Source organism: Harpia harpyja, chromosome 15 (genome assembly GCF_026419915.1).
Source record: "Harpia harpyja isolate bHarHar1 chromosome 15, bHarHar1 primary haplotype, whole genome shotgun sequence".
Lineage (NCBI taxonomy): Eukaryota > Metazoa > Chordata > Aves > Accipitriformes > Accipitridae > Harpia > Harpia harpyja.
Window position 1 is genome coordinate 17,601,322 of NC_068954.1, and position 27,144 is coordinate 17,628,465.

General features: G+C 40.6%; 1 protein-coding gene across 3 annotated transcripts in view; it reads left to right on the forward strand.

The window, feature by feature from the left end:
* KIDINS220 (kinase D interacting substrate 220) overlaps window positions 1-27,144 on the forward strand; it is a 95,966-nt gene that overhangs the window by 3,649 nt on the left and 65,173 nt on the right. For all 3 annotated transcript variants that reach the window (XM_052809312.1, XM_052809313.1, XM_052809314.1), the window contains exons 2-9: window positions 3,748-3,895; window positions 16,904-17,002; window positions 18,418-18,516; window positions 20,045-20,143; window positions 21,127-21,228; window positions 21,698-21,796; window positions 23,317-23,514; window positions 25,543-25,641. In XM_052809312.1, coding sequence (XP_052665272.1) covers window positions 3,788-3,895; window positions 16,904-17,002; window positions 18,418-18,516; window positions 20,045-20,143; window positions 21,127-21,228; window positions 21,698-21,796; window positions 23,317-23,514; window positions 25,543-25,641 — 903 coding nt within the window. In that variant the 5' untranslated portion in view covers window positions 3,748-3,787. The remainder of the gene's footprint in view (window positions 1-3,747; window positions 3,896-16,903; window positions 17,003-18,417; window positions 18,517-20,044; window positions 20,144-21,126; window positions 21,229-21,697; window positions 21,797-23,316; window positions 23,515-25,542; window positions 25,642-27,144) is intronic.

Sequence of the window (27,144 nt, forward strand, 5' to 3'; positions counted from 1 at the left end):
TGGAAGTTTGGATTGTGAATGAAGAGCTGGTTCGTGGGCTGGGAATTGGCTTGCTTTGGTGGGAGAAAAAGTAACAGCAGTAATCCTTGTTGAAAGGGGATCAACTTCAAAATGGGCTCCTGGTGTTGTTACAGATTGTGAAAATACTTCTGCTGTGTCAAAGAACAAAGTAAATACTGTTAATTGAGCAATTGAGGACCATATATGTGTTGGATGTTCTTGAATGGTACTAGTTTTGCACTAGATTTATGAAATTTGGCAGGGATTAAGTTGTTCTCCTTTATTTTGGTAGAGGATGAGCCATTGAGGGTTTTTTCTGTTCTAGGCTTGTTTGTTTTGAAAAGTGTATGAATATATATTTCAGGAACTTTTTCCATTGGAGCGACCAGAATAGAGTTACTTATCTAGCTCAAGACTGTACCTCAGAGTCTTGCTTCAATGCATTTGTGATAATTTAAAAGAAATCTTAAGCATTGGAAGAAGTCACACCTTAGTGTCCAGCACCCGCATGGACTTTGAGTACAGTGCTTAATTTTCATAACATAATAACATAAGTCTTGTTTAATAAAAAGGTGCACTGTGGCTGTGCTCAGTTTATATTGAGTTGCTGTCATGAGTGAAAATATCATGAATGAACTTCAGCCTAATTTCAGACATGTTTACTGTTTTTTTTTCTGGGTTTGTTTAAGTATGAGAAGAATACTAATACATAGATTAGCCTGGTGAATTCAGGTTGAATTTTAAATGGAAATTTCTGTTGCTGACTCCCTAAACAGTGCTTTCCTAAAGCCCTCCAGTGATCTTAATCTTTTGGGTGCTCTAAGAAGCTTGCCTGAAAAGTGGCAAATGAAAGCATGAGGATATAAAATTCATAATTAAGATACTTGGTTTTGTTTTTATAAAATAGACCATTATTAATTCTAAGAAGGGGATATTATGTGACAGTGTAGTGTAGGTGACAAAGTATATTAATATACTTGGAGATAGTTCACCCCTACAAAGCTTTTTTCATTTTAAAAAAGTAATATTAACATCGCGTTTGTAAATGCAGCTTGGGATGCGTTCTTTAGCATCAGGTATTTTGCTGTTAGTCAAAGGTTTAAGTTGCCTGTAAGGATTCAGATCTACGTTAAGGCAGAAGCTGTGCTGTCTCGATACCTGGGAGTTCAAGTAATGATTTCTGAAGCAGGATACTTATCTGCAGCGCAGCAGGGCTGCCTTTGCCTTTTTGAAATACAACAGTAGGGAACATCAAGGGAAGAATCTTACTTTGAGGAGGAAGCAATGCTGAATACTTTTTTCCTTTTCACGCTACCTAAGAATTAATTGGCAAATTTTGATAGCAACTGCAGAGTATAATTCACTTGGGAGACATTGTAGTCATGTTTTGCTGAGGATTTTTAATATAGTTTTCAATTTAGTGTTTGGTATGGAAGATAGTTTGGGGATTTAAGATACAGCTACAGGAGAGAAGCTGCGACACTGCACAGGGAAATGAGAAAATGTCTGTGGTAGCAGTGGAGCTAGTGGCAAGTCACGTTTCATGAATTTCTGTCAAAATATGTAAAAAATGATGGGAGGAATTTAGGTGCCTGCATGTGAATATCTAACATCATTTTAGGTGCCTGAGAATATCCAAGACATCTGCATAGGGCTGTAAGATACTGGCGCAGGCCATAAGGGAGGTGGCTGGTCTGGACTGGCAGCTGGATGCCAGGCAAGATGGTGACTTTTCTGGTATTTTTGTATCTGAAATGGCAGCAGAAGCCTGTGTCTGGGCACTGAGTCACTACAATCACTGTTTCTTTTCAACCTTTCATTTTTGGTGTGGTTTAGTTTTTTTTAAGTTTGCAACCTCTCAATTAGCTCTTCCTCCTAAATGAAGACAATTATATGACACCACTGCTCACCCCACTTTGCACGATGGTACTTTAACTGTATGGTAAACGTGACAGACCTTTTGTGTTCTTAGTTTATTTCTAACTTTCTTGTGGGAGAGACTGGCTATTTGTGCCATGCCTAGTAAAACTGTTGCTGTGCTTTGTATGTCAAATCTAGGGTTTTTTTTAACTGATTTTAGGTTTTGGTTTTAAATAATGTCTGAATGAGACAATTTGATTTGTGTATTTTTACGTGGTATGTGGCCATTTGGACTATGGAGAGTTAGATGCCTAAAACCTCTTTGGAACTTGTCCCTTAAACTGCAACCTGGATTTTAAGCCCAAATGTAACAGTGGGAATCACAGTCCCTCCTTTTCCTCTCTTCTCCCTCCTGCGTTCTTCTGCTTGCATACCTAAAATGTATGTAGCTTATGGTTTCTTTTGTCACTAGATATTTGTGTATGCTTAAGTTCTACATGTACCCAGAGCTGCTGTCATCTTAACTGAACTGGGCATGTTGGCTTCTTTGCCAACATTTTTATGAACAAAGCATTTCTGTATGTGGGTCATCTGATGCCTGTGGTGCTATAGGAGCGCTCAGATTGTGTCTAACATTGTGACAACAGGGTGTTCATCTATATATACTTACTTGCTAAAGGAGAAAGGATGATGTGATACTGTTACAGTCTGCCTAAGCAATTTAATAGCAGGGCTAGATTGTTTGATATAAATCTCTAAATTAACTTCCTTGCACTAAGTGTAGTGAAGTTCCTGCTGGCTTCCTCTTGTCTCTTTTTGGCTAATGTTCCGCTTCGGTTGGGAGTGCAGAAAAATTAACTGGCTGCCTTTATGTGAGAATAAAATTGAGAACATTTGCCTGGGAAAGCCACTGGTCTTTGGCTTCTGCCTGGTAGAGAATAGCCTAACCAGTAGGCTTTAGCTAACACTAAGCCTGAGTTTTAACCCTGTTGTTACACCGCTATCATGCAAGAAAAACCCACAGAGAGAACAATCATGTCATCTGCTGGTGAGGAGAAAGGTAGTGGGTGGATGGAGTCTTGCATTTAACCCCATGACTTGTTCTGCATCCAGTGAAACTTAATTTAGGTGCAATGAATAATTCAGCTTCTGGAGCCGTATGCGTATAAATTTGGTGCAGTAATACTACTGGTTCTCTGAACTTACTAGCCCACAGCCTTTTAGGAAGTCTTAAGTGGTTCTTAATGGTCTGCCTTAACCAAGAAAAACCTTTCTTGTCTTACATATTAGAGGTTAAAAACATACAATCAGTCAACGAAGCTATGTTAAGTTTGACTGGCAAGTTAACAACGTGCCATCACATGCAGGCATGTCTGGATAAAGTCGGTGATAACTAATTTAATAAATGGTGTTTCTCAGAGTTCAATATGGCTGCAATTTAGATATTATCACTGTATTTCATAATGCTGAATAGTCTCAATGTTCTGCTTATGTACATAAAGGGTAAGGGTTATATTGTAAATAACTAGCATATATGAAGTATGTAACATATACAGGTATACCCATAATGTTATATATGCAGAAAAAATTATGTAAATGAAAGACTACTATGCATTCCATTTAAAATACACATTTAGACAGTACCTAAAAATTAGAATAATTTCTGTAATTTTCTAAGAACTAGAAAGACTAAGCAATTGACTTTTCATTGAAATGTAGTACGTTTCAATGCATATGCCTCCACAGCGTTTTGTTGAGGAGGATGGTAGGTATTTGTACCCAACCAATAACTTACTGGCATGTACAATTTGTGCTTTCTAATGTCAAAGTTAACTCCCATAGCTTTTACTTACGATTTGCTTTTTTTTTGCCTTTCCTGAAATACAGATAAGCTTTGTTATAGAAGCATTTTAAATACGGTGTGAAGATGGCAAGTCTGATGAGTCAGAGTCTGTTGACCTACGTAGAAGAAGGAAATGTTCCTGCTCTGAAAGCGCTTCTTGAGAAATGCAGGGATGTAGATGAGAGAAATGAGGTAAGATGATTTTCTGAAAGGTCAGTTTCATATTGAAGCTTATTAGTTACAGAATGAATAATTAGTGAGATCACACCGGTTATTTAATGTACAAATTTCAGTTTTATTTTCAAGTGATTGCTTACCAGTGCACAGACTGAACACACAGTATTCAGTTTCTGTCGGCACCTCAGCATCTTTCATTGTATTTGTTTTCTGAGTGTTCTTCTGAGCTGGAAAATGCGGCTCCGTCCTTACTTTGCGAGTAGAGATTATACCTGTATTTCTGTGGCTAGGAATTGTTTCTTAGTTCACAGACCCAGCTGCATGTGCATTCTTGCCCTGTCCATTTTGGGGTGAAACCTGGGATGAGAACAACTCTTCCCCCACATCCTGGTTTCCAGGCAAGAGAAACTTTGTTACACGATCCAAATAGGCGGGTGTATTGTAATTAACTCCAAGCAGATGCTCATCTGGATGAAAAGATATGTATCCAAAAAGTAAGCCTAGATGTAACCAGGAGGATTAAATGACTACCAGGATTACACAGGAAGTCTTGATACATAGTAGGGAGTTTAAATGTGGATTATTTGGAATCCTGGGATAGCGTGGTAATTGTTAGCTTCTGTTTTGTCGTCTGATTTGAGCATATCACCACCAGCAATTTAAGTGAATGTGCTGTGGTTTCATTATAATGTCCTAAAAATACCTGAGAGTTTCTTGGGAGGTTTGATTCATGCAAATGTCTGTTGCTAGTGACTGTTTATATTGTTTTGCACAATGTTTAATATTCAGGTTATCTTGATGCACTATTGAGCCTTCTGTATATTTTACAAATAAGTTTAGATGATTTGACTAATTTCTTTCAACTTCTGTAGTAGATTTTCTGGTTTGTAAGCATCTGGACTTCTGTTTTATCTGGATGTACAGCTTGTATCATCAATTTTTAGTTTAGTTCTGATTTCCTAAATAGTGTTGTAGAACTGGAACCTAGTTGGCTTATGTAGAGAGTCAGATTCATAGCAAAATTCAGGGTAGAGGGGACCTCTGGAAGTCATCGGATTCAATCTCCTCGTAATTGCAGGACTAACTTCATTGTTACATCAGGCTGGGACTTAACAAGCAAAATTTGAAAGTCCTCAAAAGGATGGAGAACCTGCAGCCTCTCTGGGCAGTGCTCCAGTGCTTAATCACTCTTCATTTAAAACTATTTTCCTTATGTTTTACTGGAATATCCTTTGCTGCATCTTGTGACTGTTGCTTCTTCTCTTCTTGTTGTGTGTCTCTGAGAAGAATCTTCCTTTGTCTTCTAAGATTCCCCTTCTGTCTAGGTAGTGTAAGACTGATGTTGATGCCCCCTTACTCTTCTGTTTTCCAGACTGAACAAATCCAGCTCTCAGTTTCTGCTTGCATGTCTTGCGCTCCAGTCTCGTAACCGTCTGAGTGACCCCATTGCTGGACTCCGCAGTTTGTTGATCTCTGCTGTTGGGAGTCTTGCTCTTGGGAGCCCAAAATGGGGCATTGTATTCTGGATTCAGCCTCACCAGTGTTGAGTAGAGGGCTAGCTGTGCTCTTGTTAATGCAGCCTAGTATTTGATTTGCCTTCGTTGCTGCAGGGGCACACTGCTGACTCATGGCCTTCTTGTGTATCGGGACCCCGTGCCCATTTCTGCAGCATGGCTCCCCAGGCAGAGGCAGTCCCTAGCCAGTACTGTTGCCTGGGGTCTGTCTGTCCCAGTCTTTGCATTTGCCTTTGTTGAACTGCAGGGGGGTTGGCAGCCCATTTCTCCAGCCTGTTGAATTTCCTGTGAAAGGCATTCCTGCTCTCTGGCATATCAGCTGCTCTCCGTAGCTTGGGGCAGTCCATAAACTTGCGAGAGCGCTTTCTGTTTCGTGGTTCTGAGTGTTGATGAAGAGGCTACAATGTTAGTCCCAAATCAAACCCTCCCACCTGGGCACCAGTTACTGTGAACAGTTGACCATTACCCATTGAGTCTGACAGCCCAGGCAGTTTTTTTACTCACCTTGTAGTGTATGGAAGACTGGCTTTCCAATTCATACCTTTTTTTTTTTTAAGTAAGTCTTGGAAAATGCATGTTCTGTTGCATTATTTTTTTTAAACCTGTATAAGATGGAAAGAATATTTTTGGAAAGAAGTTGAATGGCATATATTACTCTAAACCAAAAAGCATCATGCAAATGTGAAAAGAATGTACAGAATTTAGCCTTACTGTAGTTATTAGGTCTGGACAGTTTTCTTTCATTGTTAGCACATTCATTTCATGCTGTGTATGCATGTATGCTGAGGTATTTGAGATGGGAGAATTAACTTTCAGGGCGTACACATGAATCTCACCACCTGGCATGCTGTGTATCTGAGAAGGGGAATAGTCTGTTCCCTCTGCTGGGAATTCCTCTCAACGATGTGGCCAAAATCAGATGGATAGTCTATGTTGACTTTACCAACAGTGTCACTGCTTTCACCTTCTTTTCTAAATTTTTCTTGTCTTCTTGATGGGACTAAGTGCACTCCTGGGTTTCAGTAACTGTCTTTTTTGCAGAGATCATTTCCCTGATACCTAATTTTTTCAGTCTTCTGATATATTGCATAGGAGAAGATAATTTCTGGAGCCATGTGTGGTTTGCATCAGTTTTAAACCCATGAGGGTGTGGGGTGGGGGTTCGTATGTATCAATGATATGAGTTTTTGTCAACCGCTAGCTCTTCATTGGAATTCAGTGGCATTGAGTGCAATTCTGTTTCCAGTTTCGGACCTGCCAAGACGTCTTTTCTTTTTGGGTAAAAACAAAATACCAAAATGGGAGTGCCAGTGGAGTAGGTCTAAAAACATTGCTGGTAAGCTGAGAGTTGCTAGGGCCGGGACCTCCCAGGCTGTGGTGACTTGTCCAATGGTAGGGTCATGCACATTTTTACCAATGCTTCATGTCTTGACTGTGATCAGTTGCCAGAAAAACTGGGATGTTCCGGTCAGTTTGCGTATGGATGGTTTTTTTGGGTTAACACCTGCAGTTTCACTTAAGTGGAGCGAGTCTCAGTCTCTCTGCCTTTTCCCTGCCCGTCCTTTCCCCTGTGCACATTCTTCTCTCTCATACCAGATACCTTGATTACTTAACAGCTAATGATAGATGCTTGCCTTGTATGATACACTTTGATCCTAACAGCCTCCAGTTTCCTTTGATGTGCCTTTCTTTCTGCTTTTCTGCTGTTGATACTGAAGTACCTTCTGCATCTTCAATTCTGAATCTTCTGTTCTCTCATGGACTGCAAGTAAGAGCTAATCTGTAAGCTAACACCACTGAATGATTTCCTAAAGAGATACAGGTGTGCCCCTTTATAATTTGGATTTTCCAATACTTAGACTTAGCTGTGTTGTACAGATATACAGTACTTGACATGCTTGTGAGAAATATGTGCATTTAATTGTTGTGGAGTGTCTAGACTCATTGGCAACTTTTGAGAATCTGGATGTCACAGACATAGTAATTATCTTTTGTTTCTGTGTTGGTGAAATCTTCATGATTTGCTAAAACATTGAACCTATGTTTGAGAATCTCCTAGCAAAGAGGGAAGGATGTTTTCAGTACCCATATAAAAAAGTTTTACATGTAAGAATACTAGAGCCAGTCTATAACTGTATGATACTTTCTACAGAAGGGGTTAATTTTCCTATCCACAACTTCTTCTTGCCCAGAGATACTTCTGTTTGGTTTGTGTTACCCTTTTGTGTTATCTGCCTGTGGAAGATGATCACAGTGATAACAATAATAACTGTTCAAAGAAGAATGCTCATGCTAAAATAGAGATTTTTGTATGTATTGCTAAAGCACTGCTTGGAAGGGACCTCTGTAGATTATTTAGTCCTGTGTCCTGAGGCGGGTTGTTTGGGGCAAGCTGGAATTGGCTGTGTCTGGCACAGGGCAGTCCCAGCCTCTCTTCACAGAGATCTCTTGCAGCTCCCCGATACCAAAACCTGGACACCTACACTCAGTACAATGGGGTTCCTGTTGGCCCATTTCTCCAGCCTGTCGAGGTCCCTCTGGATGTCAGCACAAGCATCTGGTGCATCAGCCACTCCTCCCAACTTTGTATCGGCTGCAAAGGTGCTGAGGGTTCACTCTGTCCCATTGCCAAGGTCCGTAATGAAGAGGTTAAACAGGACCCCGGTATTGACCCCTCTGTGGTACTGCACTAGTGACTGGCCTCCAGCTGGACATTGTGCTGCTGATCACAACCCTTGAGCCCAGCAGTGCGGCCAGTTTCAGTCCACCTCACTGTCCATTTATCTAGTCCATACTTCATTAGTTTGTCTGTGTGGGTGTTGTGGGAAGACTGTCTAAATCCTTGCTAGAGATGGGATAAACAGTGTCTCAGCTCTTCATCCACTGAGCCAATGATGTCATTGCAGAAGGCGGTCAGATTGGTGAGGCATGATTTCCCAAATCACTTGGCATGTGTATTCCCAAAATATTAACTTGCATATGAAGAAGTCAAAGAGCAAAAGTTATGGCTGTTCTGTCCTCCAAAGAGAGCTGTTCTCTGGAAGAAAGTAGTATTTTCCTTCCTTTTGATTTTTTGAGCATTTTTAATTTTTTTTATGACCAGACCTAAATACTACTGCTTGTTGATACAAAATATACTTTAGAATCTAAAAGCAAAGGTATCAGTTTGAATGTATACAACATGTAGTTATAACAACATAAACTTACGTGAGAGCATAATTTCTCCCTGTAAAAAATTGCACTGTTAGATATTATATTATATCCTGTCATGAGTAATACCATTGGTTATCCATAATGTCATGGGGAAGGTTCTGTGAAGACTAGTTAGGGAATAGCTGAAGGACCAGAAAGCTTTTTTGAAAGAATCAGTGCATTTCTGTGATTTTTTTTTTTTTGATTTTTTTTTTTAACATAAAGAGCAGAAAGGACTCATCAAATATCTTTATTAATCTTACAGTTAACCGTTCTACTAATGAAGATTAGTGATCTTACTCTATTCTGATTGTGCATTGATTTTTATTCTTTTCAGGGAAATTGCTGGTATATAACTCGTAACATAGCTTTTGCATTATTTAGAGCCTAGATAACTTGAGTTTTCTATATGTGTCGTGGTTTAACCCCAGCCAGCAACTAAACACCACGCAGCCGCTCACTCACTCCCCCCCCCCGCCCAGTGGGATGGGGGAGAAAATCGGGAAAAGAAGCAAAACCCGTGGGTTGAGATAAGAACGGTTTAATAGAACAGAAAAGAAGAAGCTAATAATGATAATGATAACACTAATAAAATGACAACAGCAATAATGAAAGGATTGGAATGTACAAATGATGCGCAGTGCAATTGCTCACCACCCGCCGACCGACACCCCGCCAGTCCCTGAGCGGCAAATCCCTGCCCCCCACTTCCCCGTTCCTATACTGGATGGGACGTCCCATGGTATGGAATACACCGTTGGCCAGTTTGGGTCAGGTGCCCTGGCTGTGTTTTGTGCCAACTTCTTGTGCCCCTCCAGCTTTCTCACTGGCTGGGCATGAGAAGCTGAAAAATCCTTGACATTAGTCTAAACACTACTGAGCAACAACTGAAGACATCAGTGTTATCAACATTCTTCGCATACTGAACTCAAAACATAGCACTGTACCAGCTACTAGGAAGACAGTTAACTCTATCCCAGCTGAAACCAGGACAGTATCCACCCCTTATTCTATACCATTGACGTCATGCACAGTTCCCATACCTTTAGTTACATCCTGATCAATCATTACCTTTCCATCCCTTTAAGACATATGAGCAATGAGATATAGATATATATATATATATGTATACACACACAGAGATATCATTCCTTTAGTTCATGGGTCATGTTCATAAAATGTTCATTGAGTTCATTTAGTTTCCGACTCTGGGCTCCATCTGTCATACCAGTCTTTCTGGGCAGGAGGGATGGTGCAAAGTCCTCTCAGTCAGTAGAGCAGAGTTGGGCTTCAGTGCGGTGTGACAAGCAGGTGACATTTGGCGCAGCAGGAGGATGGTGTGCACCGTTGGATTGTTGCATGCTGGAGTCAGTTCTGGTTCCATCACTACTGCGCTTTGCTCAGTTTTATCACAGTTCTTTTCTTGCTTGATCTAAGTGATTCTTACTACAGTACTATGGATATAGCATATACAGTTTAATTCTGGCTATTCTCACCTAAAATTAAATCCCCTTGAGGCACACATCGGACTTCCCCATCTTTTCGCATCACCCACCAAGTGCACCCAGGCCCTTGAGCAAAAGCAATCCCACGAATGGGTTTACCATTGCCTGAGGCAGGAGTAACCCAGACTGTCTTCCCTAACATATTTTTTTATGTGCACTACAGGGACTTTATCCCCTTCTACAGTATGTAAAAATTCTGACTGGGCAGGGCCACCCCGATTGGCAGATCCTCTGGTGTTGACTAACCAGGTGGCTTTTGCTAAATGTGTATCCCAATGTTTGAAAGTTCCACCCCCCATTGCTCTCAATGTAGTCTTTAACAGTCCATTGTATCGCTCAATTTTCCCAGAGGCTGGTGCATGATAGGGGATATGATACACCCACTCAATGCCATGCTCTTTGGCCCAGGTGTCTATGAGGTTGTTTCAGAAACGAGTCCCGTTGTCTGACTCAATTCGTTCTGGGGTGCCATGTCGCCACAAGACTTGCTTTTCTAGGCCCAGGATAGTGTTCCGGGCGGTGGCATGGGGCACAGAATATGTTTCCAGCCATCCAGTGGTTGCTTCCACCATCGTGAGCACATGGTGCTTGCCTTGGCGAGTTTGTGGGAGTGTGATACAGTCAATCTGCCAGGCTTCTCCATATTTATATTTCAGCCATCGTCCTCCATACCACAGGGGCTTTAACCGCTTGGCTTGCTTAATTGCAGCACATGTTTCACATTCATGGATAACCTGTGCAATAGTGTCCATGGTCAAGTCCACCCCTCGATCACGAGCCCATCTATATGTTGCATCTCTTCCCTGATGGCCTGAAGCATCATGGGCCCACCGAGCCACAAATAGCTCACCCTTATGTTGCCAGTCCAGGTCCACCTGAGCCACTTCAATCTTGGCAGCCTGATCCACCTGTTGGTTGTTTTGATGTTCTTCAGTGGCCCGACTCTTGGGTATGTGAGCATCTACATGACGTACTTTTACAACCAGATTCTCTAGCCGGGATGCAATATCTTGCCACAGTGCGGCAGCCCAGATGGGTTTACCTCTGTGCTGCCAGTTGCTCTGCTTCCATTGCTGTAGCCACCCCCACAGGGCATTTGCCACCATCCATGAGTCAGTATAGAGGTAGAGCGCTGGCCACTTTTCTCTTTCAGCAATAGCTAATGCTAGCTGGATGGCTTTCACCTCTGCAAACTGACTCGATTCACCTTCTCCTTCAGCAGTTTCTGCAACTTGTCGTGTAGGACTCCATACGGCAGCTTTCCACCTCCGATGCTTTCCCACGATGCGACAGGATCCGTCAGTGAACAGGGCATATTGCCTCTCATTTTCTGGCAGTTTATTATACAGCGGGGCCTCTTCAGCACGTGCCACCTCCTCCTCTGGCGACATTCCAAAATCTTTGCGTTCTGGCCAGTCCGTGATCACTTCCAAAATTCCTGGGCGACTGGGGTTTCCTATGCGAGCCCGTTGTGTGATCAGTGCAATCCACTTACTCCATGTGGCATCAGTCGCGTGATGTGTAGAGGAGACCCTCCCTTTGAACATCCAGCCCAGCACTGGCAGTCGGGGTGCTAAGAGGAGCTGTGTTTCAGTACCAACCACTTCTGAGGCAGCTTGAACTCCTTCATATGCTGCCAATATCTCTTTTTCAGTTGGAGTATAGCGAGCTTCGGATCCCCGATATCCTCGACTCCAAAACCCCAGGGGTCGGCCTCGGGTCTCCCCAGGTGTTTTCTGCCAGAGGCTCCAGGTAGGGCCATTCTCCCCAGCTGCAGTATAGAGCACATTTTTAACATCTTGTCCTGTCCGGACAGGTCCAAGGGCTACTGCGTGAACAATCTCCCGTTTAATTTGTTCAAAGGCTTGTTGTTGCTCAGGGCCCCATTGAAAATCATTCTTCTTTCGGGTCACTTGATAGAGAGGGCTTACAATCAGACTGTAATTTGGAATATGCATTCTCCAAAACCCCACGACACCTAAGAAGGCCTGTGTTTCCTTTTTATTAGTTGGTGGAGACATAGCTGCTATTTTGTTAATCATGTCCATTGGGATCTGACGACGCCCATCTCGCCATTTTATTCCTAAAAACTGGATCTCCCGTGCAGGTCCCTTGACCTTACTTTCTTTTATGGCAAAACCGGCTTTCAGAAGGATTTGGATTATTTTCTTCCCTTTCTCAAAGACGACTTCTGCCGTGTTGCCCCATACGATGATGTCATCAATGTATTGCAGGTGTTCCGGAGCTTCACCTTTTTCCAGTGCGGTCTGGATTAGTCCATGGCAAATGGTGGGGCTGTGTTTCCACCCCTGGGGCAATCGATTCCAAGTGTACTGGACACCCCTCCAAGTAAAGGCAAATTGTGGACGACACTCTGCTGCCAGAGGGATTGAGAAAAACGCATTAGCAATGTCAATTGTAGCATACCACTTGGCTGCCTTTGACTCTAGTTCGTATTGAAGTTCTAGCATATCTGGAACGGCAGCACTCAGCGGTGGCGTAACTTCATTCAGGCCGCGATAGTCAACTGTTAGTCTCCACTCCCCATTAGACTTTCGCACGGGCCATATGGGACTATTAAAAGGTGAGCGAGTTTTGCTGATCACTCCTTGGCTCTCCAGTTAGCGAATCAACTTGTGGATGGGAATCGGAGAGTCTCGGTTGGTGCGATATTGGCGCTGGTGCACCGTCGTGGTAGCAATTGGTACTTGTTGTTCTTCAACCCTCAGCAACCCCACAATCGAAGGGTCTTGAGAGAGACCAGGCAGGGTAAACAGCTGTTCCGTGCCCTCCATCTCCAAGGCAGCTATACCAAAAGCCCATCGATACCCCTTTGGGTCCTTAAAATACCCTCTCCTGAGATATCCTGCAAGGATGCACGGAGCCTCTGGACCAGTCACAATGGGGTGTTTCTGCCATTCATTCCCAGTTAGGCTTACTTCAGCTTCCAATACAGTTAACTCTTGGGATCCCTCTGTCACACCAGAAATAGAAATGGGTTCTGCCCCTTCATAACTTGATGGCATTAGAGTGCACTGTGCGCCGGTGTCTACTAGAGCCTTATACTCCTGTGGGTCTAACGTGCCAGGCCATCGAATCCACACAGTCCAATAGACCCGGTTATCCCTTTCCTCCACCTGGCTGGAGGCAGGGCCCCTCTAATTCTGGTCAGAGTATCCAGTATTCACTTAATTCTCGTAAAATTGGCTCAGAAGTCCCTTCAAGAGGATCAGAAATAAGATCAGCCCTTCTACTCTGTTTGGAAACCGGAGCGGCATTTTTCCTGGTAGAATCCCCTTTTGTGGTGTTTTTTCCTCGCAGCTCACGTACCCGTGCATTTAGGACCGAGGTAGGTTTTCCATCCCATTTCCTCATGTCCTCTCCATGATCACATAAGTAAAACCACAGGGCACCTCGCGGTGTGTACCTTCTATATTCTCTCTCTTGGGCAGAGGAGCGCTCACTCCTGATAGCTGAGACATTGGTCCTTACAGGTGGGCAACAGGACATCTCCTCTTTGAATTGCTGGAAATCCTCGGACAGCTTCTCCACAGCCAAAATGCAGGCTTGTAGGGAGGAGGAGAGATTTTCTTCGTATTGACGGAGTTGGCGAGCCACTTCATCCACTGTCGGTGCCTCTTCGTCTTTCCAGGTCATTATCGCCAGTGAGTTGGCATAGGACGATGGTGCGCTCCGTACAAACTTCCGCCACATGGGTCGTGTGCATTGGACTTCGTCTGGATCTTTGGGTAATTGTGGGTTGTCCGGATCATGATGAATTGTCTCTAGCACAGCTAATTCCCTCAGATATTGGATACCTTTTTCCATGGTTGTCCACTTGCTTGATTGACATATAACATCTTCCTTAAAGGGGTACCTTTCCTTCACACTTGACAGGAGTCGCCTCCAGAGGCTGATGGCTTGTGTCCCTCTTCCAATTGCCTTGTCAATGCCACCTTTCCTGGCAAGCGATCCCAGCTGCTTGGCTTCCCTACCTTCTAATTCCAAGCTATTAGCCCCATTGTCCCAGCATCGGAGGAGCCAGGTGATAATATGCTCACCTATACGGCGGCCAAAATCTTTTCGCATATCCCGCAGCTCACTCAAGGATAGGGACCGGGTTATTACCTCTGGTTCTGCCTCTTCCTCCTCTTCCCGTGATGACCCTGGTTCGCCTTCATCCTTCGCTAAGCGAACTGATTTTTTTGTATATTTCTTTTTCTGTACGGGGGCAACTGATACTGGTGCAGGTTGGTCCGCTGGTTCAGTTGCAGTACCGCTCGCCGGGTCTTGGATAACCGCAGTGTCTGTTGCCAAGGTTTGGGTAGCTGCTGTGCTCGTTGCTGGGGCTGGAGGGACCTCAGTGCCCGTTGGCCGAGGTTTGGGTAGCTGCCGTGCTCATTGCCGAGGCTGGAGGGGCTGCAGTGCCTGTCGCTGAGGTTTGGGTAGCCACAGTGCTCGTCGCCGGGGCTGGAGGGGCCGCAGTGCCCGTTGCCGAGGTTTGAGTGACCGCAGTGCTCATCGTTTTGTTGTTAGGTCCAGAGACCTTCTCTTCCCCTTGAGGGTACTGAGTGGTGTCGAACAGGGCTTGATAGGCATGGGCCAGGCCCCAGCACGTTGCAGTAATTTGTATCTCTCTGGAGCTGCCGGGGTGACAGCATACCTTTTCCAAATATTTTGCTAGTTCTTCTGGATTCTGCACTTGTTCAGGGGTGAATTTCCAAAACATTGGAGGTGCCCACTTTTCTAGGTACTTGCCCATACTACCCCACACACCCTGCCACTCATAATTATCCAGCCTTGGGGCAGATCTCTGGGTGATTTTCTTAAATAGTTGTTTAACCTTAAACGAGAGCTGAACCACATTCAGAAGCATGCTAATTCCTAGCAGTAGGGCTAGGACCATGCTGGTCCCAACATCCCAAGAGTATTCAAATTTTTCAAAATTCTCAAACACCATTGTAACTGGACTGAAGGAGAAAGGAGAGGGGAAGAAAGGTATCCCACCCATAGACTGGTTTTCCAAGGAGGAAAGGTAAATGGTATAATTATTAATAGTTTCCCACAGGTGGCTTCCACAGTATAAAGGTGACAATGCTGGGTACAAGTACCGGATTAATCCCACAGCCGACGACTTTATCATACCATAAACCGGTGTTATACAATACATCAAAGCGAAAACCTTAATCCACCTCCCACGGATGATAAGCAGCAGAAGAGGGACTACATACAGCAAGCGAGGTGATACATAACAGAACTTTAAAAACCAGAGCAACAACTCTAAGAACACATAAATCAACATAATGACCAGAGACTATTAGACCGATATAACGAATGCTTATAACAAATTTGTTTTAACAAGGTCTGGTCAGGTTTGTCATTATCTCAACCCTTCGTGCCCCACGTTGGGCGCCAAAAAGGACTGTCGTGGTTTAACCCCAGCCAGCAACTAAACACCACGCAGCCGCTCACTCACTCCCCCCCCCCGCCCAGTGGGATGGGGGAGAAAATCGGGAAAAGAAGCAAAACCCGTGGGTTGAGATAAGAACGGTTTAATAGAACAGAAAAGAAGCAGCTAATAATGATAATGATAACACTAATAAAATGACAACAGCAATAATGAAAGGATTGGAATGTACAAATGATGCGCAGTGCAATTGCTCACCACCCGCCGACCGACACCCCGCCAGTCCCCGAGCGGCAAATCCCTGCCCCCCACTTCCCCGTTCCTATACTGGATGGGACGTCCCATGGTATGGAATACACCGTTGGCCAGTTTGGGTCAGGTGCCCTGGCTGTGTTTTGTGCCAACTTCTTGTGCCCCTCCAGCTTTCTCACTGGCTGGGCATGAGAAGCTGAAAAATCCTTGACATTAGTCTAAACACTACTGAGCAACAACTGAAGACATCAGTGTTATCAACATTCTTCGCATACTGAACTCAAAACATAGCACTGTACCAGCTACTAGGAAGACAGTTAACTCTATCCCAGCTGAAACCAGGACAATATGGTACAGAGAAAAGACAGAAGAGACGTCAGGAATTCATTTATTAAGCTTGTTGAAATTAACAAATTTACTGTCAAATTTACTATGTTTTACTGTTCATCATGCAAAGTAGTTGTATCTCAGAAGTTTTCTGACACAGAAGTAGGCCGATGGAAGGGTGACAGATTGTAACTGACTTTTAAAACATCCTTGAAGGCAAATAAACCAGCTTTTCTGTCTTTTATCTTCCCTGAGATGAGGCTGCCTGTTAAGAACCTGTGTTGCATGGGACAGGAATGATGGCTGTATTTGGTACACTGTCAGATCAAAGTGTGGTGTATAACTTGACTGTTTTTCCCAAGACTTCAGCAATAAATCCTACTGTTACTCTGAATCAGTGTGCACGTTTTAATGGCCATTGTGGTTCCTAGGCTACATTGATTTATTTATTAATTTCTAAACAATGTGACTGAGTTACTTCAAGATGTAACAGGCTGTATTAGAGATGTCTTCAGTAGACAAATCATTCAGAAAGATAGATATTTAACAATGTAACTTTTTTTTGGTAGCCATTTTTAATGTCTGAAATGTTTTGGTTTTTTTTTGTTTGGTTTGGGTTTTTTTATCTCTTATGGGACAGGGTTTAATATCATGTTCTCCATTTTTATTGCAAGTTTACTGCGTGGTTTGAAAACCAGTCCTTCTCACTGGCAATTAAAAACTGGAAACAACGTTCCTCTGTAGTTTTTGGCCTTTTATTGTCAGTGTATGTGTGTCATTTGCATCACTTCCCAATGCATCACTTTTCCTATCATTTTGGTTTCAGAATGGCCAGACCCCACTCATGTTGGCTGCTGAGCAAGGCAATTTAGAAATTGTGCAGGAGCTTCTCAAGAAGGGAGCTAATTGCAACTTGGAAGATGCAGTAAGTATTAGTGCTTTATGTGATGGTACCTAACAGTAGAGGAAGAAGTTGTTTCAAGACGCAGGCAAAGAAAAGAAATTTAGGTTAGTGTTGAGGGGATGGAAGAAAAAAAAAGGTCAAATATGATGACATAAGAGAAATTTTATCCAAAATTGCTTGGCTCTCTATTCCTCTGATTTGATTCTTTATAAAGAATAGGGTTATTTAAGATGTTTTAAATGTCTGAGGGTCTCTGCTGAATGCTGCTGCTGTTTCTTCTGGGAAATTAGTACTAGAAAGCTATAATAATAGGATTGGTAGTAGTTGACATGAAAAGATAGGCAGAATAGAGAAATATAGCATCAGAGATGAGGTCCAAATGATTTTGCTTATCTCAGTGATGTTGTGGTATGTCAAGATTTTTTTTATTATTGTTTTTTTCTTGCTTGGCTTTGGTGTTTCTCAATAAATACTTAGGGAGAATTTAGGTTAAAGGATTATTTCAGGTGGAAGCCAGAAGAGTGGCAGAGAAGGGTTTCAAATTTAGGAATTGTCTTCCTGCCTTTGCAGAAGAGGTTGACCCTAGGTGAAAGATGCCTGGAAAGGGTGAATAGGACAGAGGTGGTGTTAAAAAGTTTTGAAAGGTCTGTATATTCCAGTGAAGAGTGATAAAGAGGAAAAGGATGTTGCTTGTGTGTTTTCTTTCTTCTGCACTTAGTTTAATTGTAGCAGTGTTGACATCCAGGAAAGGTCTGGTGTGAAACCTGTCATTTAAAAAAAAAAAAGTATTTTTGGAGACATTTTATTACATTTGCTCGAAGTGTTAGAGTTCCTGTACTTATAAGAACAGTTACCATATAAACTGTTGCTATATTTATATGTGTATAGCACACAAAATAGTAGTCCACACCTGGACATGTTTTGAGCAGTGGATGGAAGATAAGTGTAGTACAAGAGGAAATCTATTTCCTGAAATGATCACGAATCTAAGAAGCTGTGGTGCAAATTCCCCTGCATATTAGCCCCTTGGGTGCTGTCACCCACTGTATGTGGAGACAGACCACCACCATTTTCTGTGGTCTTGGTTGCCATCTCGTCCCCACCCAGCAGTTCTCAATGTGTTGACCTCATGCTCTAATCCTTTGTAGGTGTTCCTTCTTCCATAAAATTTTTAAGTTAACCTGCAGTGAACTGAGGAGTGGAGAGCGATGGATATTGGGTAGGTAGGGAGATCTGGAGTAGTTGTTGGTCTGTATTTTCATGTGTATAACTGGCAGGTAGTCTATGAGTTTAATCTTTTTTTTTTTTTTTTTTTTTTCCAAGGACAGCTTTTTTAATGGGTTGTGCATTTCCAGTTGTGGGTTAAACACTTGAAAAACAAGGTAATTGTATTGAAATATTGAATATCACTTTAAAATGTTTTTTCCTTTTTCTAGGATAACTGGACAGCTCTTATTTCAGCAGCTAAAGAAGGGCATGCAGCTATTGTAGCAGAGCTACTCAATTGTAATGTCAGTTTGGAGCATCGGGATTTGGTGCGTGTTGTAGTGTAAAAATAAAATAGTTTTTAGTAAGAAGAACAATTTTGGGAGTTGGAGATTTTCAGTTCTGTAAAACAGATTAAAGATCTTTTATTCTTAAGTACTCGGTGCTGTTAAAATGGAAAAGACTATATATTTAAATATTGTTTTTACAGCTGTAAAATAGTTGCTTTAGTGTTAATAAAGGCAACTTATTTTCTAGGGCTGCTTTTTTCCTCTTAATTTGCTTTGGAAAAAAGCTAAACTGAAGAACCATTTGATTTTTGGGTGTGTTTTGTGTGGGTGGGGTTTTTTTGGTGGGGTTGTTGTTTTGGGTTTTTTTTTTGTTGGGGTGGTTTTTGGGTTTTTTTTTGTTGTGGTGGTGGCATTTTTTTAAAGTATTCTGGTAAAAGAAATATTATCTTTTCCCAGAAGTTACCTGTCTGTATTTACTTTTTCTCTGGACAACTGTGATTATTTATATAACAGTCTTTATTCTCAATATCCTGGAATTTGTTTTCATTCATCTTGCCAGATTTTTTGTATGGGAAAGTGGGTGCTATAGTCCAGTCCACCTAAAGAATTACAGAAGTTACTTACATGATTAGAAGGTTAGATGCCTCTGAAGAGGTATAGACTTGTCTCCATTGACTGAAGAGGGAATTAGGTACCTGCAAGCGCTGATTTTGTTCTGCTTGAGTATGGAAAACCACTAGGGGAGAATTCAAGTGCTTCCTTTAATTGAAGTTCCACTCTGTCTGAAGGCTGAGGCATCTTGCCATGTCCTACTGATCTAGCTTTTTCGCAAGTGTAATGTTAAATACATCCACATGGCCAGTGGTTGATTTCTAGGCCTGTGTCAGTCTGAGAGGGATCTTTTACCTCCCCCAAAGTGTATTATGAAGAAACAAATAAAAATTGTGCTTACAGTTATCAGAGGCATACTGTTATTTTAAAATTAGTTTCGGTTACCTGACCTGTCAAATGCCTTAGGTAGAGAAACCTTGTTGTCTCCTGGTTTACAAACTTAAATGAACACACCAATGCAGTTTGAAATGAATTGCTCTTATCACTCCCTTAAGAGGACACAGGATTTGCTTCTTTTTAGTGAAGAAGCAAATCATTACATAGTTCCTTTATGAAGTGCAGCTGTCTGTTACACAGATCAAAAGTAAACCCTCCATGTTAATTGATTTGGATTCTAGACTTCTGTTTTAAGATAGTGCTTTCTTTTTGGTTTGTTTGTCCGGTGATCGGATTTGTATGCACTTGAAGTCTGAATTGAGTGTTTACAGCAAATTCAGGAACATTTAGGACATGATATTCTCCCAAGTTTTGCATACAGCAGGAAATTAGTACTTTCATAAGTGTGCTTATTATTTATCCTACATAAGTAGGATTAGAAGGTTGTGTAGTCAATCCTTACTATGTTTTGGACTTGCAAAATAGTCTTAGGACCAATACAAAATGAAATAAAAGTCACTAACTAGGTTTCTAAAGAGTATTTTTCAGTTTTTACATTTCTTTGAATTGTGCTTGCCAGGGAGGATGGACTGCCCTGATGTGGGCATCATATAAAGGCCGTACAGAAGTAGCTAAACTGCTGCTTGAGAAAGGAGCAAATCCAAACATCACAGGAATGGTAAGTTTTAGTCTTAGATGCCCCTTCTTCCCAAATGTTTGAAGTCCTGACTTGTATCCTCATCTTATTATCTTGATTAAACATTTTGCATTCTTTGCAATATAATATTAATCACTATAATTTATGTAGAAAGGGATTGCTTTAATAATCTGTATGACAGCCACTGGTTTTTTTGATTAATTTTAATTTTTTTTAATTAAAGCAAATGAGTGTATAGCTCTTAATAAGATTCAAATTAGCAGGAGAGGAAATAATAGAAAAGATAAGTAGTGTATCTAATGTTACTTGTATAACAATTGTCATTTTTCTGCTCCCGTAGAAGTTAATGGAGTAACTAATATGTGCAATTTCAAAGCAATTGTTTCATAATAGTTACCAAATGGGTTAGATTATATAAATATGTACAATACATGTGAGAGAGAAGAGAATTAAAAAAATAAGTTTTTGAGATCTATTTCATTTTATAAGCATTTTCTATAAAAGTATAGGCATGTTGAAACTTGAATCAACAATTTGTTTATACTGTTGGCTCTCTGGTGTTTGAGGCAACAGTGAACAATCAAGAAAGAACACTAGTGACTTACCTTTCTGATTGTTGATTTCATCTGGTTTGCATATGCAGCTTCTGCATGCATGACATGACTGATCTGCAGTCCTGATATTGCATAGCTGTCTGTTGCTTCTCTCTTACGTTGTAAATGTTTATATTAAGATGAGGATGTGAAGTTTTAAACCTTGTTTGTGGAGTTATAAACCAAAATTGATTCAGAAGAGGAGATGTCTTGCTAGATATCTAGACAATGTACTAGGCAACAGTTACTGATATATAGTTAGATTTATTTCTGTATATTCCTTCTTCTATGGGTTTATTGTCTCTTGGAGCATTGTGATCAATATTGTTCATGAAAAATAATTAAGACTGATTTTATTTCATATGGTGTGGTTTTTTGTTTTTTTGGTTTTTTTGTTTTTTTTATTCTAAGCAATACAGTGTTTATCCAATTATTTGGGCAGCAGGACGGGGCCACTCAGATATAGTACATCTCTTACTGCAACATGGAGCTAAAGTGAACTGCTCTGACAAAGTAAGTTATATTAATAAAATATTTAATTTCTTTAATGCTTGATACATTTTTTGTAAAAGTAAGTTTTATTAAAGAAATAAAAATCTATGAGTTTTTGATTGGAAAAACACCCGCTGTTATATTTTGTCCATGAGATTTGTATTAGTGTGCTAGAGTAAGTCATTATACTTGCAAGAGGTTTTTCTGTAGTATGCTGAAGGTGATTGTGAACATTTATTTCAGTGGAGCATATTTCTGTTTTCTATGCTATTGGAAATCTTGCTATCCTAGGTTGCATAGAAAAATAATTCTTACAGCTATCATTTACAAAGAAAAAGTTAAAATGGCTTTTCAAATGCTTGTGTTAATTCACAAGACCAAATTGTATCTTTGTAAAAACCTAAGCAATAAAGTATAGGATGAATACTAGATTGTAGGGGATACTAAATACAGAAAACAATACGATAAAATGTTATAAATGTTTTTGCAGTATGGAACCACCCCACTGGTTTGGGCAGCGAGGAAAGGTCATTTGGAGTGTGTGAAATACTTGCTGCAGATGGGAGCTGATGTTGATCAAGAAGGAGCTGTAAGTAAAAAAAACGTTCTTTTTCCAGTGATAAGGTGTGGGTACATACATCTGTGTGTCCTGTTTTATAATACAAATACCAAAAAATACATGAAACGATGAAATGTTGACGTTGGAGTACATTACTTTCCATCTATTTGCAAACTGCATGTAAGGATTATTTAAACTTCTTTGTGCCTTTTAATAAAAATATTATGTAACTAGGGAGTCGTATTGACAGTTGACACATTACGTCAAGTGTAAATTTTAATAAACATAAATGAATTTAGGTTACTGTTCTCTGAAGGTTGACGCTGTCAAAATTAATTCTGTACCCAAGCCTGGTATGTCAAACAACTTATTCCTCAGTGCTATTTGAAAAGTAAATTAAACACAAAGCATCTTTTGAAAATAATAATGGTTGTTGTGCCTTTTCAGAAGTTGGAAATTTTTTAGAGGTTTTCAGCTGCATATTGTTTTTAAATAAAACAGTGTTGTGATTTAACACCAGCCAGCAACTAAGTACCACGCAGCTGCTCACCACTTCCCCTCCCCCCCTCCCAGTGGGATGGGGGAGAAAATTGGAAAAAAAGTAAAACACATAGGTTGAGATAAGAACAGTTTAATAGAACAGAAAGGAAGAAACTAATAATGATAGTAATAACAATACTAAAATGACAATAATAATAAAAGGATTGGAATATACAAAACAAGTGATGCACAATATAATTGCTCACCACTTGCCAACCGATGCCCAGTTAGTTCCTGAGCAGCGATTCCTCCCCCCATGCCAACTCCCCCCAGTTTATATACTGGACATGACGTCACATGGTATGGAATACCCCATTGGCCAGTTTGGGTCAGCTGCCCTGGCTGTGTCCCCTCCCAACTTCTTGTGCCCCTCCAGCTTTCTTGCTGGCTGGGCATGAGAAGCTGAAAAATCCTTGACTTAGTCTAAACATTACTGAGCAACAACTGAAAACATCAGTGTTATCAACATTCTTCTCATACTGAATGCAAAACATAACACTATACCAGCTACTAGAAAGAAAATTAACTCTACCCCAGCTGAAACCAGGACAAACAGATTTTAATTTTTTTGTTATACAAGACACTTAAAATGCTTGTCAAAATTAAAAAAAAAAGTCAGTAAAAGTTAAGTGGAAAATTAGGGCAAATGTTGGTATTCATATAATTATTTCTGAAGTTCTTTGTGAGCGGTATTGGCAGACCTGGGTGCTCTGATAATACTATGTTCCCATATGACAAGAAAATTATTTTACTGTGCATGTGACATTCAGGAGTTAGAATAAACTGATCTGAGCTTTACTGCTTGCATTTGAAGTGTTCTCTCCTATAGTACGTGGTTTATTTCTTTTTTTAAAAAAGCGTAGCAGGTGCACTTTAAAATGTAAAACTGAAGTAACATTTGGGTGGTTAAGAAAGTAATGTCAGTGAGTGTTCTTTTGTTATTTAAACTGCTGATATAATGAGGATTTCTGTATCCACTGTACAATAAAATCTGTTGTTTTTGTTTAAAGAATTCTATGACCGCACTTATTGTAGCAGTGAAGGGTGGCTATACTGACTCAGTAAAAGAAATACTGAAAAGGAACCCAAATGTAAACTTAACAGATAAAGATGGAAATACAGCTTTGATGATTGCATCAAAGGAGGGACATACTGAAATTGTGCAGGATCTTCTTGATGCTGGAACTTATGTGAACATTCCTGATAGAGTGAGTAAATATTCATCATAATTGTGGTTTTATATATATGTAATAATAATATATATTTAAATACCAATGTACGTGAATTTGTGGGTACACGATTTTTCTGGCTTTCTCATTTTTCTGCCATCTAGGGGTATTTTTATGTATTGCTATTTTACAAGCCTGTTAAGTGGCAAATGTTGCTATGTGTAGGTAAAGGATAAAGTACAGAAACTACTCTTTTTCTTTGAGATTCTTGAATTGTGAGTTTCCACAGGGCGTGGAAATGATTTATGGTTGTATATTTGTCGTACATGTAATATAAGACTAATACTGAACTAACTTGCAGGTTTGGGGTGGGGTTTTTGTGCATTAATATGTGTGGTAGTGCTGTTAACATTGTAAAACAATGGATATTATAAAAAAGAATATATTTCATTCAGCATCTACCTTTATCTTTTACAATGAAACTTTTTAGTAGGAAACTTGCAAAGACACCAGCTCTGGGTTGACGTGTAAATGTAACTGTTGAAAGGTGTGCTGTGTACCTGAGCTGCGATTGCATTGTTCGGTAGAGGCATGTAGTACGGGCAGTGACCAGAGCATGAATCCGCTTGCTAGCCACTCAGGGATTTATTTGGTTGCTTATATAGGTGCCTTGGATTTTCTGCAGTGTCCTCTTGATAGTCAGTTTTTTCTGAAGTGCCAGAGGCAGGCCAAGCACTGCACCCTTGGGGCTATAAGTGGTTAGATACCTAAACTTAGGCGCCTCTGTCAAGTTCAGTGTTTTAGTTGAGAGCAGTAATATGGTTTTAAGGCCGAATTCCCAATACCTAAATTGAACTGCTTGGGGCTGTAGAGAAGAGAGGAAAACCTCCTACTATTTGCCTCATAATTTTAAAAGGATTTTTGGATGTATTTTCCTATATTTCAGCTGTCAGCTTAGTGCATTTCTTAGATGGTTATGTACGGAGCTGCAGTGTTGCATGTGACAACAAATTTGATCTGAGGCACGTATCAAAGCAAAACGTCAAATATTTAAGAAAATACATTGCAATCTCCCTTCCCACCTCTTCTGTCACAAAATTCTACAACTGTCTGCATTCCTGTGCCTTTAGGAAGGATAAATTACAGCTTCCAGTACAGCTGACTGTAATACAAAAATACATCAAACAATGAAGTAGTCTTAGTTTCAGATGCTAGAGTAGGTTTTGATAAGGAAAATTTCTTGGTTTGCAGCCAGGTTTGTAATGACTGTGATTGATAGGGGATCTACTACTACTGAGATTTCTAACTGAGTTCCGCAGCTGTGATTTAGCTATGCTTTTATTTATATTTCCTGTTTCTTCATAAAAGAAATATTAGGTAGTTTCAGGATTTCATTTTCTGACATTCCAACATATCCTTACGTGTGTTAAAATCAGATGCCTTAAGCAGAATTGTAACTTTATGTATGTGCAACTCCATTTACCACAGCAAAATGTTTTTTCTTTTGATCAATTTGAGATAAAATCAGCGTTTTGCTTCTTTTCTTTGTAACAGTGTAGTTTATGTAAACAGGATAGCAGTCAAATCTGCACAAAAAAAAGGGATAAAATTCTTTAAAATTCTTGAAGATCTTTTGTCAGCTGTGAAACATCTAAAGGGGACAGCCAACATTCTTCTCTGATTGTAAAGAGGTTATTACTGTGAGTGGTTGGTCTTCCTATGAACATAGAGAACAGCTGGATTTTTTCATATTCGTTATTAATTTGTGCTGTTATTTTTTAGGAGAGTGGTTTAAGATGGACCTATTTTGGGGGTGTTTGTTTTGCCATAAATATATAATATTTCATCCCTTTGCAAAAAAAAAAAAAAAAAGAGTCCAGAGTTTTTTCTTCTATATAGCTGTTTTTTGCAGAGATAGAACTATTTTTTGTATCTTTAAAATGAGTGCATATTTCTTGACGTAAATAGGCATAATGTATATTTTGAGGCTGTAATTTATTCTGTGTTATGTTTCTTTTTGTTAAATAGTATTAATTCATCTTCAATTTTCTTTCACAATTTTTCTAGAGTGGAGATACAGTGCTGATTGGGGCTGTTAGAGGAGGTCATGTTGAAATTGTGAGGGCCCTGCTCCATAAATATGCTGATATAGATATCAGAGGTCAGGTAAGTACAACAGCGTAAATGTTAGAGTAGTTCTTAAATAGGATGTGAATTCGAATACCAAACAATTATACCGTGTTTCTAAAACCAGGGCTTTAAAATCCTGCTCAGTCTACTCTGTAGGAAACTCGGATTCCCATCAAACATTAAAAATATGTCATGTTGCTGTGCAGATTTTAAGATACAAGACATATGTAATTGTAATGACTTAAGCAGCATTTTTTTCAGTTAATTTGTATAATGGTTGAAAAGCAAAAGATGTAAATTGAACTCACTTTATCTGCACTACTGAACAGATTTAAAATAATGAGATACTTTAAAAATCCCTTAATATTATTATTTTAATACTTAATATTTTAAATTTAATAACACTATATTAAAAAATGATACACCTTAGATTATATCTGTTGTCAGTGCAGTTCTGTCACTATGCTTGGTTGGTTCTTGTCTCCTTCACTAACTTCCTTTCTTGTGTTAAGCAGTGTTGTTGTCAGTGATTTCCATGTTTTCTACCGAAAGCTCTCTTACTCAGCATGGTACTTTTTATTGTTACATTCAACTTGCTTTCTTTTGCTTGAAGCTATTCAAATCACTCCGCTTGCAGGCACATATGTTCTGCCGAGTTTGAACATGAAACTAACTAGTCACCAAGAGCTGCAAAGATTCAGTGCCTGCTATTGTTGCAGAGCCTTTTTGAGAAGCCAAGCAGCTTTTAGTTTGGGGAAAAAGTAGTGTTTGGATGTCTTCCTCTAACCTGCCATTGCAAACCTGGAATTGTGTGTCTCAGCTTCTTGCTGACATGGGTCTGAAAATCTGGAGATTTTCAGTGTCTTGATATGACCAAGGCAATACAGAAACAGCAAGAGGACCCAACCTCCTTGGGGGCAGGGAAGCTTGTGACTTTTGGCAGTGTGAGGATATCTGTATAGCCATTTGCAGTGATTAATCTTGAAAATACATTTGTGGCCTTGTTGACACAGCAGAAGTGAGTACCATCAGAGGAAGGTTCTGGCTGTGCTCTTCAGATTATGACCAGCAGTATATAAAAAACGGTGACGAGCGCTAGTATTTAGCAACTCCGCTGCTGTTCGGCACTGCAGCACCTGTCTGCCAGCCAGACCTGTTCTGGGGAGATTTGCTGCCTGCCCAAATCTGTGATGTTCCAGAAAGACTGCTGAGTCTTGTCCAGCCTTCCAGCAACCGTGTTCCTTGCTGCTCATTCATTCATATGGACACTAGTCAGGGGAGACCTTGAGCAGATAAAACATGACTACAGGGCCCTGGGAGCAAGTGTTGGGGCAGTGGGGGGGCTCAGGCGGTGTTCTCCTCAGCCCTTCTGGTAAGGGGGAAGGGCCCAGCTGGGAGCATCTGGCAGACGAGTGCCTGGCTGTGCAGCTGATGTTGCTAGCGAGGAGTCAGCTTCCTCAGGCTGTTGGAAGCCACCTGACTGAAGGACAGAGCACATGAAACCCAAGTGACCAGAGAGGAAAGAAAATTTAGTGACCA